This window comes from Lipotes vexillifer, unplaced genomic scaffold (genome assembly GCF_000442215.2).
Source record: "Lipotes vexillifer unplaced genomic scaffold, Lipotes_vexillifer_v1.1 scaffold185, whole genome shotgun sequence".
In the NCBI taxonomy this organism is placed as follows: domain Eukaryota; kingdom Metazoa; phylum Chordata; class Mammalia; order Artiodactyla; family Lipotidae; genus Lipotes; species Lipotes vexillifer.
Window position 1 is genome coordinate 916,190 of NW_006794406.1, and position 12,138 is coordinate 928,327.

The window sequence follows — 12,138 nt, forward strand, 5'->3', positions numbered from 1 at the left end:
CTAAAAAGAAACAAAATTGAGTTATTTGTAGTGACGTGGATGGCCCTAGAGTCTGTCATACAGAATGAAAAAAGTCAGGAAAAAAAAAAAAAAAAAAAAAAGAAACAGTCAGACCCTATGACCCTGTGACAGATGAAGCTCCAAAAAATTATCAGTCAATGACATGCATTTAGAAAGGGATGCTGGAAATAAAATAGATTTATCTCACTGTTTTGCGGGACAACTAAGTTGGCCATTTTTAGGCTACGTTTCTTAAGGACTTACACTAAAATATTAATGACACTCGTGAGACTCATCTTAAAATCATTTTTTGGGCACACAATATAAAGTTTCTTTCAATGCCATAAAGAGTCAAGAGAACTTCTCTAGTACATCATCAGAGCTGAGCACTATCTGGGGCCAAAGCCCTGGCGTCTCCCAGGTTAGAGGAACCTGCCCTATATTTAGGACATGATTTGAAGTCACTGAAAAATTTATGAAATGTTTCTATTGGGTAGTAGACAGATCACAACATGCCAGATTATTTTCTGTTTAATTTTTTTAAACCACAAGTCCTTTAAGTAAAGCTGGATATAAATGTTTCGGATCAAGATGATCCAAGCTGAAGAAAAACAATTTGTTTCAACCCAAGCCAAAGACCAAATATAAAAGAAAGTAAGCAAAAACTACTTGACCATCAGGCCCATAGAATTTTTTCCATACATTTTAGTTTCACAAAATAAAATCTATTTTCTACCCAAAAGCAAGTAACCTCAAACTGTTGTACTCTGAATTCAAACTCCTCAAGTTTCACATAGAGTATTCTGTGATTCATCAGCTTTCATCCACTGGGTGCAAAATCATTATTGCCTCCACTTTGCCAGAGAAGAAACTTGTTCTAAATCCTGGGATCAATCAGTAGCGAAAACCACGCTTGGATATTAGACTTCATCTTGGCCCGTCTGCCTCTTCAAAAGAATATAGTCACAAGCAAACAATTTTTAATGTTCCAGAGTTTCTTCTCCCTAATGAAACAATCTTTGGTGGGTACATCAAGTTTTATTTTGCTGTGAATACAGTTTTCAAGTTTTGAATCTTTTAAGCATTGCCTGCTAATCATTTGACCAAACAAATCAAAGGAATCTGGAATTCTGCTGCACCTTCTGTAAGGCATTTGAAGACAGTAGGGGGGCATTTTAAATTGCTTTAGCTCACACACACCCTTATGTTTCCTATTTACTCATTTAGAATAGTATACTTTTTCTCCTTTATGAAAAATAACTTTCTATCAAGTGTCTTTAATTTTTAAGATAGTCATTGTAAGATTTTAAAATATTTTTAGAATAATCTTTTCAAAAGCCTATAGGATAGACAAGTATCCTATAGGATGGCTATAGGATACTTAGATGTCACAATAGGATGGCTTAGAATAGACTACTTTTTCTATATCTACTCAATCTGCATACAAAGATTATAGGCAGCATCTCAGATATCACATTGCTTCAGTCATTATAAGACATTTCCATGAGCATATGCCAGGTTCCCCAGACAACCCAGGACCTCAAGAGCCGTGGATTTGAAAGATGCTATGACTTAAAATTGCTACACAAGAAAAGTTGTCTAATATTTTTCCATCTGATTTTTAAATAAAGATATCTCAGCCTTTAAAAAAGTAAAATCCAGATTAAACTGGTTTAGAAAATAAATCTTATGGAGGAATAACAAGCATCTCTGCAAAACCCTAGCATATCACACATTAAGGTTCAATGTACAACCAGCACTTATGACTTTGAGCCCTAATGCTGAAAACTCACACAGTTGCCCAGAGCACCCCTATTTGTGCTAGATACAATACTGGAGTTGCTTTCCAAACATTTTTTCCCTTAGTGTTTGTTCGTTCATTCAACAAAGACTTGTCAACTGCTTATCAGTGCAAAGTAATCTAATCTCAGTACTGTGTTCATGATTAAACACATGGGCTGCGGAATAAGGCTGTGCAGGTTTGAAGGCTAGCTCTGTGTTACCCTAGCAAGTGACTTAACTACTCCAACTCTTAGTAGTTGCTCATCTCTAAAGGGAGAAAGATAATAGTCCCTACTGTGTCAGGATGTCAAGAATGTTAAGAAGAAGAACAGGGTTGAAGACTGAAAAAACACCTCAGAAATATTATTTATTATTAGCAGATTATGGTGTTGATCAACTCCTTTTAGGGTTACTACTGCTGGAATAAAGCATTCAGGAAGAAAAATAGCTTTTTTTTTTTTTTAGGATCCTTAAAAGTTATACATGGACATAAGAACATAGCGTATAAAATATCTTAGCTCTAAAAACAGATCTTTGAAAAACAACAGGGAAGAGAAAGATGAGCAAAGGAATCAAGGGCCTATTTCTTTTTCATCTTCCTGAGTTCATTATGGTCCTGCTTCCTTTCTGTTCCATTGTAGGAGAAAAATAAGGATATTTATCACCAGTCCTATTTAATCCCTGTAGCCTTTTGTTTCTCATATAGATTCAAAAAAATCACAGGGAAAAGACATCCTGACACAATGTGATAAGTTGCCCAAAGTACCACTTGTGGGCACAGAAGAGAATCACAAAAGGTCTGAATTGTAATAACTTCCACAGTCATTGCCTTTTTTGTGATCATTTCCCAGGTGATTACTTCAGGTGGGATAATGTTTTGTGACCAGCCATGGCATAAAGAGTGTTTTCTGTGCAGTGGCTGTAGGAAAGAGCTCTGTGAAGAAGAGTTTATGTCCAGAGATGATTATCCATTCTGCTTGGACTGCTACAACCATCTTTATGCCAAAAAGTGTGCCACCTGCACCAAGCCTATTATTGGTGAGTTATTCAGTTTAATATGGTCCTACCATGAGACAGTTATGGCTCTGTAAATGCTATGTAGTTAATTCAGGAAATGCAATTTAAAAAAGAATGATCTTTCCTTTATGTTTCCTTTTGAAATAAACATGGGTACCTATATATATATATAAATATTACACAGAACCCTCAAGGCAAGTATAGAGTGTAATTAAGGTAGCTATGCTCGTAGAGGGTAATTAATACGAAACCTCATGGTACTGACTCTACATAAAGTAATAATTCAGGGAAGGAGGAGGATAAGATGAGCAGAGAAGACCTTCACAAGGAGGCCTGATCTGAGGCAGAACTTTAAGGAGTTGAGTGGGGGAAGGGATACTTATAAAACAAAATGCTGCTGAATTCCAAACAAAGGTAACAGGGCCTTAAAACAGAAACAGTTTCAATTAAATGCAAGTACTGTGCAAAAATCTGAAGCTATAATAATTAGGATAGCATAGGTCAGGAATTAATTAAACCTCAATTTAAGATGCTTCTAACAAATGTATTATTCTCTTGGCTTTCTATTCACTTACAATAAGTTTTTGTTTTTTTGTTTGTTTTGTTTTTGTGGCACACGGGCCTCTCACTGTTGTGGCCTCTCCCATTGCGGAGCACAGGCTCCAGACGCACAGGCTCAGCAGCCATGGCTCACGGGCCCAGCCGCTAGGCGGCATGTGGGATCCTCCCGGACCAGGGCACGAACCCGTGTCCGCTGCATCGGCAGGCGGACTCTTAACCACTGCGCCACCAGAGAAGCCCTACAATAAGTTTTAATTGTGAATAGATGAGATAAAAAAAACAAGATAGCATTCTGTTGAAGAAACAAAATATACATGACATGATTTGAAAATAACATAAATGGTAAATCGATCTGTGTTAAATGGATTTTCAAGGTAAAAAGAGCATTATATTTTCCTTAGAGACACTTCTAAAATGCTAATCCTGTAGTAAAGGAACTGAAGATCTCATCACACCTGAGAAATCCAACAGCTATTCTTTTAGGCAATGTATGGTCACCGAATAACGTGGCAGAACTATACTTCTGTTCTCCATTCCTAGTACTCTTAGGTCATATTTCACTTTTAGCTCAGTCTACATAACACAGAATTAAAGATTACTTTATCCTTTTCCTCCTCCTCTATCTTCAAATATATCACAAAGTAAAAGTGAATATTTATTCATCTTCAAATAAAGAGTTTTGCTGCAAACCCAGCTTGATAGGCTTTCACTTACTTGCAAGGGAGGGAGTTTCCTGGATGAACAGAACATAGTTCTGTCTGGAACAAGGAAGGCACCATGTTTTTCAGAATCCCACACTGGCCTATGGGCTATATCTGGCCAGCAAGCATGGTTTGTTTGGCCTGCACTTGTTTGTAAACAACTAATGTAAAATCCATCTCTGTAGCCTAAAAGTAAACAAAGAGCCTGCCCAGGGTGAGCGGACTACCCTCACATTCCCGGCCGGGTCATGGTCATATGGAGCTGAGTGGCTGGCCCATTATGTAGGGCATGGCCCCTTTGCTGCTTCCACCTTGTCTCTATCACTCAGCTATGTCACCTCTCCAGCCCTTTCAAGGGCTTATGTTGGCAATCCCAGACTATAGGGCTCCAAATCTTGGGCTCTTAACCACTCTGCTCTCCTGCTTCTATACATTTGGCAACTCCTAAAGCCAAGAGAATAAGCCACCATCTCTACTGGTTTTAGTTAGAAATGGGACTTCCATAAATGCAACAGTAACTGGAACAGCAAAATCTTAGTAGAATCTGCAATCACAGCCCAATGGATTTAGTTAATTTATTCTACAACACTTTTCTTGAATTGGCCAGAAAAAAAAATTGGGGGCGGGGGGGGGGGGGTCCATGAAGAAATGAGAAAATTAAACAACTCAAAATGGTTTGAAAATTTTCTGGGGACCCAAATGGCTAATACTGATCTGAAAGTGCCTACACAAGCCCTGAACTTGATGAGTTTCATTTCTGACCCACCACAGATTCATGTGATTTTTCTGATGGGTTGTTACAGGTCAATCACTGAACACAGCTTTTTTTTTTTTTTTTTTTTTTTTTTTTAGGTCAGACAGAAAAACCACATTGTTCCACATGAAGCATAGGGATGATCAGGAACCAATGATTTGTCCCCAAAGTAATCCACATGCAGGATATGCATTTAATTTAGGACAGTCTTTTCGTCATTATCTTAACCTTCTTTTAGCTCTTTTTGATCTGATTCTTAAATGTATATAGGCCCTGTAGTAGTGCTTGTTTAAAATTGAACTATTTGAACTAATGTATCATAGGGAACTATACTACCATACATTTATCTTCTGAAAGTTGTACATTCATGCAAACAATATGTCATCCTAAGAAACTATGTTAGAATGTTTTTAAAACACTATTTTAAAGTAACTAAATCTATAAGGAACAAACTTAAGATGTAATTACAATTTTTTCTCCTCCTCTAAGATAGGATTTACCTTGCAAACTTTCTGGGATAAATGAAGCAGCTTGATCTAGTAGGAAGAGCTCTGATCTAGGGAGTAAAAGACCTTGGTCTTGCCTCTGCCCCTGACTACTGTGGGACCCGTGGGTACAAAACTCACCTCCAAGGTCCTCATTTGCCTTATTTGCAAAATGAGGAATTGAACAAGATCACATCTTTGCTTTCTTCTATTTCTGTTTATTTTTAGTAAAGTGAGTTTCAAATGTTGATTTCTTCAGAAAGGGATGCTAAGGTTCCTGGTTATGTTCTTTAAAAAAAGAAAATTCAGACAATTTGGTGAAGTTAGGAGCATAGGCTCTGAAAACAGATGGCCTAGGATTGAATCCCAGATCTGCCACTTAGCATCTGGGTGATTTGGCCAAGAGTCTGAACCTCTCTGTACGACAATTTCTGTCTGCAAAGTTGGGTTGATGGTAATATCTACCCCATGAAGGTGAGGTAAGAGCTATACGAAGGGCTTAGAATAGTGACTGGCTCATCTTCAAGTGCTCAACAAATGCTAGCTCTTATTCTACAGAATTTTCAGGAATAAATGAAGCCAAATAAAACAGGTGTCAGAGACCTGTTGTTGACTTTCTTACTGCAAATGACCCTTATGACCTGAGGGAGTAAACATATCCAAAATCAAAAAACTTTACAATCAGCTCACACGTTGAGTCAGGACTTTCTTATATTCCTGCTACCAGATGCTTCTTTTTTATTCTTCTTTGTAAAATTCTAGAAAGAATTATTTTTACATTTGCCACCTGTACAAGGCCTAATAATAAAATTAAGAAAACCTCATGTGCATCAAAATGCTGGATGTATAATAGTTTTATGAACAGAGGTGACTTATGTATATACAGAACATTATTCTTGCAGTCAGCTTATTAATGTTCTGAATATTAAGGGAATTAATTGGTACATTATTGATTTACTCTTATTAGAAAGTAGTGATGACAGCATTATAAATAAGCTATAAATTTAATCAAGAAAAGTACAAGAATTTGATGTAAATTTATCCCTGAACTAGTAAATTTATGTGAAGACATCAAAAAACGTTTCCAGGATGAAAACAAAAGTTCATTATTATCGTTGGCAAATAAAGACTCAAGCCTAGGGCATCCCAACCCCTTCCCAATCCTTAGACCTTTTCTCCTTTTCTACGACTCTTCAAAATCAGTTCCTTGAACCGTACGCTTGGATTCATATTTGGGATATAGAGATGAGTCTCACTGAAAACGCAAATTCTCACACCTTTCTTAGGAACCCTATGGCTCAAGTGAGGCCCAGGTTGAAGTGATAGAGGCTGACAAAGCACCTCTTAGAAACTCATCAATGGGTAGCATGGCCTCAGTGGCCAGAGGGATCAGATTCACAGATCTTTGCTGCAAGCCTATGTTGAGGTCACCTCTGGGCAAGGTAATAAGGTCATCACATTAGGCTATAGCTACAGGATAGATGGAATTCTCTATTTAGGGCTTTTGGGAATTGTGTCCCACACCACAATACGACCATGGGACTTTATCCTGAATAAAATGAAACATGAAAAAAGAGGGAAGAGAAGAGAACTAAAAGTCATTAAAATATCAAATACCAGGCTGGGAAGTATACATTTATTTTATCTTAATTTTGCTTCTAAGTAAACAGGGTCAGAAAGAAGGAAAAAAAATATTCATACTTAGATATGTCTGACTTCAAAACCTATACCCTCTTCTCACTGCACCACCCTGTATTTCCTTATGTCTTAGGCAATCCTTAACTGTCTCGAAAAATATATGCTTTGTATACCCAGATTCTACCTACTTATGTAGATTATGGAAAAATTTGACTGAGAATCTGGCTGGGTCTCATAGAAAGAACTTGTCCATGGGTGACTCTCCCAAATAGACACAGGTCACTGGGGGCAGCCTCCTTTCTTAGGTTACTTGCCTCTACATGGCCTTGCTCACTGCTGTATCTCCAGTTCCCAGAAGAGTCCCTGAGAGAATGCTCAATCTATTTGTTGAAAGAATAGATTACTCTTTTTCTCCAACTGCTTTACAGGTCTCAGAGACACCAAGTTTATCTGCTTTCAAGACTGCCAGTGGCACAGCGAATGCTTTAACTGTGGGAAGTGCTCAGTCACCTTGGTGGGGAAAGGCTTCCTGACTCACAACAAGGAAATCTTCTGCCACAAATGTGGCTCTGGGGTGGACACTGACATGTAGAAGGAGACAGTCCTTCCCCACCTGAAATCCACCTTTCTTTTGTTCTCACTAAATCCAGAACTCGATCGATGTTGTATTTCTGACTTAATTTTTAGAAAAAAATTATGTGGAGTTTACAGCGGAAGAGTTTTTGCACACAGTCTGATTGAACTATGTTATAAGAGCTCAAAAAAAAACAACACAGACTAACAGAAATGAATACATACTAAGTCACAAAGGCACTTTTCCTTGCAAAATACTGCACTCTGCTGTTAGAAATACAGGAAAATATTTCTTTTTTGTAATCAAGTGTATGATCTATACCTAGAAGTCATGGATGTTATTACTGAAAACTGATGTTTTTCAAACCTGCAAAGTAAAAAGGAAAATAAGAGATCAAATTGAAGGGCATACATGAGACTAATGTTTGCATTCCTAACTAGCTAGTTATATATAACATGATTGGCTGTGAATGGTAGAACAGAAATGATCAGGAGGAAGTGATTACTAATCATCACATTTAAGTATTTTGTCATTTTATCATTCTTTTAGTGTTCACAAGTACTGACTTCAGAGTTGAAAAACAAAGCTACGATTTGCCCTCATCCATCCTGCTTCCACAGCTGGTTGGTTACCATATTTAATCAATGGAATCTGAGAATTCTGGACACTATGCCTCTCATTCTCTGCACAGATATAAAAGGGTCCTTTCTCCCTAAGGATAGTCAAAGCATAGGTTTCAACACATTTTGTATTAAATGCATTTCAAAGCCCACAAAGATTTTTTTCTAAATACTTACAGATTCCACGAAAGAAAAGTCTATTCTTTCAAAAGAGCTAACCAAGATAATCAGTCCCCAAAGGCAAACCTTTAAAGTAAATAGATCATTAAATCATCACTTCTGGAAATGAGTTTTAGGGAAGGGATTGAGTGTTGGAACCTGACTTTCACCCAGATATCTAAAGGCATAATAGAATGCATAATTAGCTCTGAGCGTCATGCATTTTGCCTTCCAAAATTATAGTTAATTAATGGGAAGACATAAAAGTGGGCTTTAAAGAAACCTAGTAATAATAAGAACTGAAAAAGAATAATTCACTGCTGATAATTCAGGACCTGCAAAGCAGCACAACAGAGCGATAAGGTCTACAGATGAGCCCTCCCCACTGTTCCTCCATGCCCATGCCACTCACCTCACCCATGCCAATGGTGTTCTAGAGCTTCAGGCTCTTGCATGGCTGTGAGGGGCACTCTCAACCCTCGGTAGCCAATCTACAAATAAGCCAGTGTTTATTGGTCACAGCCTTAGTGAAAAGCCTATCACCATGTGTTTAACTTTATACCAGACATCTACCGATGATGACCCTACCTAGCAGCCCCTGGACAAAATTCTCCACATTATGTGGGATAAATGGAAATCAACCTCTGCTCTCCATGCTCAGTTACCACCCTTTGTTATAGTGTCACTTGGGTGGAGCAGAGAGAGGTCACGAGAAGAAACCCACATTGACATAACATTTTTAAAAATGTCTACTCTCAGATTACTGCATAGCATTAAAGGTTCTGATTGAAGTCTAATTACATGCTGTGGCTGATTACAATTATATCACAAGAGATTTAATTAAAATTGTTATGGAAACATTTTTTGAAATAGTTTAAAATGCAAGGACATTTGGAGATTAGCAATTTAGAGATACTAATAAAAGGTCAGGCTTCATAGGCAATTTGAAAAATATAATTGCCCTTTTTTTTTTTGGTATTAACAATGCCAAGATATTTTCTCTTATTCACATTGTTAAATGTAGGCAAAAATATCAAGATTTTTCCTGCATTGTTTGAAATTACACATGTGAAACTGAATATGCCAATTGTTCTATGATCTAGAATATAACAGTGTATCATATATTTAGAGAACCAAGCCATTTGAATCTGTGTAGATATACAACATGTAATACTGTCTCAGTTAGTCAATTATAAACAAACATACAAAATGTAATGGTTTTTCTAAACAATTGGTATTGTTTAGGCATTTTGCTGTGTGGGATAGGGGGGCGGGTGTGAGTATGCACGTGATCAGGCTTGTGTTCAATCTTTACAATTAAAAAATTCACAGAACCATTTCCAAGACAGAGATTTTGTGATCCTTTGATAAGTGTAGTTAAGTATATATACTTTCACATGACTAAGCTACCTTCTAAATAGAGAAACGTTTCTACTTTTAGAAGATATTTATTCCCTATTTAGAAGGTAGCTTAGTCATCACACATGTATTAAACATTTACTGTGCACAGTTAGAGCTCAAGCTACTGTGATTCTGGGGTGGTGGGAGGGTAGATCAGGGTATGGAAGCATGGGAGAGCCGGATGCAGAGAGCTTATGAAAAGTGCCACTACAGACATAACACACATATACACAACAACTGAGAAGGAAGACACCCTTAGACTGACACACAAAGATAAAAGTAAAAATCATACACAATATACTAGAGTTGATTTAGCTCAGTAAAGAGAAAACCTCTCTAAGTGACCTATCCAAAGATGGAATGGGCTGTCTCAGGAAGCAGCGGGCTTCCAGTGATTCAAGGCATGACATATGCACAGGTAGGGAAGCAGTTAGAAGCAAATTCTGTGTGCTAAGAGCAGCCAGATGGCTTGGAAGTAGCAGAACAACTGTGCCAAAGAGCAAGAAGAAATGGGATTGCTAAATGACAAAGGGTCAGATAAAGGGAGAATAATGAACTCTTAGGATTAAAGGTTTACACTTAATAGAACAGGCAATAGAAAGTTACTGATTGTTCTTAAATAGGGAAGAAAAAGCATTAACGCCAGTGTGTGAGGAACATTGTGCTTATGCTCCCGTGTGGCCTAGAACTGAAGAGGGCAAGGTTCCGAAGGTGAAGATCTCTGACTGAAGTAATACATTTGGTTAGTGGCTACAGAAGTGAAAAGAGAGAAAGGTAATGCAAGCCAAGAGCTAGATTTGTTGGTACAGATGAGTAGACAAGTCAATGAATCAAATATTTTGTGTTGTCATGTTGGGTTAGAGATGAAAAAGAAAAACGAAGAGAAGAATTTCTGCTTCCATGATAACAGGAAGGGTGACCAACCGTTCAGTTTTCACTTAACAAAATCATAAACGTTATTTTGGGACAATCTAGGCCCATTGGTTAAGTGAAGTGTGACAGCGCTACAATCATGGGTTCAAAACTTACTTTAAAAAAACATCGGGCTTCCCTGGTGGCGCAGTGGTTGAGACTCCGCCTGCCGATGCAGGGGACGCGGGTTCGTGCCCCGGTCTGGGAAGATCCCACATGCCGCGGAGCGGCTGGGCCCGTGAGCCATGGCCGCTGAGCCTGCGCGTCCGGAGCCTGTGCTCCACAACGGGAGAGGCCACAACAGTGAGAGGCCCGCGTACCGCAAAAAAAAAAACAACAACAAAAAAACATTAAGTTGTACTTTGGAGTGAAAGATTGGTCAACCATTGTGAAAATGCATAACACTGTCACAAATGGCCTTGGTTATATATCACTGCAAAATTTAGTACTACAAATGAAAAATCAGCCTAAAAATATGTCTATTGTTAGTAACACCATTTTTGAATTTAAGAAAAAAATACTTTTTAACCTACTTGTTGTATTGATAATAATTCATATTTTAAATAGGAAAATGATTGCTACAGTACATTTTAGATATATTTGAGCACATAAATTATTCTCAAATACATTTACAGATGTTTATTATTACAATAATACTGCTTTTATTTGTTTTACAAATTCTGGTTTTCAGAAGTTTCTTATGCTGAATAAGTTTGCATAGTACATATTTCTCAAATTGTTTTTAGATATTTATTTTTTACATTAACTGTGCAGTAAGCAAAAGAGGTATGGAATAACTTTTGTAGTGTTTCTACTTTTGTTACATAAGTGGGCATAATGACTTTTATCTTCATTTTTGTGACACCTAAATTAACCATATCTCCAAATATCATTTCGTATTAATACAAAAATAGTATAATTCAATTCTGTCTGACCCAAATAGTAATGCCTCCACATCTGTGTTCTTTCATAGTGATCAAATTTTAAAATATTCTAAACTAAGAATTATTTTAATTATTATTTGTGATTCTAAAAATGTTCTATCAGAAATATCCCATTCAATTGGATTTTCCTGTTTTGACTGAGGTAGTCTTCTGCTAATTTCTTTTATATATTGGAGGAATACTATTTATATATAAGAGGAATTGTTAAAACTCTTAGTGGTTTTAATCTTTTGTTTTATCTAAAGCAAAATCTGTGTCTGTAACAGACTTCATGAAACTTTTGCTAATCCACACTACAAGCATCAATTAGGTTCTCTCTAGAGTTACATTAGATGATTAATTCATTTAATGTCAGAATGTGTTCCACAAAGATTAAGAATATCTCTCAAACATTTCTAGAGCATTTTTAAAAATCAAACGGCTTTGAAATATAATGAAATTCTAATGGGTACTCAAAAGATAAACTTTTATGTCTTAGAATGGTGTTTTTTCAATGAAACAGAATATCACTAGAAACTATACTTGCTGGGGTATAACCTTTAGCATGAACCTCTTCCCTCAGAAGCATCAGACCTTTAAATCTTTATTAT

General features: G+C 37.0%; 1 protein-coding gene across 3 annotated transcripts in view; it reads left to right on the forward strand.

Moving 5' to 3' along the window:
• Window positions 1-7,696, forward strand: part of FHL5 (four and a half LIM domains 5) — a 37,783-nt gene extending 30,087 nt beyond the window's left edge. For 2 of the 3 annotated variants that reach the window (XM_007467185.1, XM_007467186.1), the window contains exons 5-6: window positions 2,634-2,820; window positions 7,367-7,593. In XM_007467185.1, the coding sequence (XP_007467247.1) occupies window positions 2,634-2,820; window positions 7,367-7,530 (351 nt within the window). In that variant the 3' untranslated portion in view covers window positions 7,531-7,593. Of the gene's footprint in view, window positions 1-2,633; window positions 2,821-7,366 lie in introns of all 3 variants that reach the window. The other variant, XM_007467187.1, reaches the window with a different exon arrangement.
• The last annotated feature ends 4,442 nt before the right edge of the window (window positions 7,697-12,138 follow it).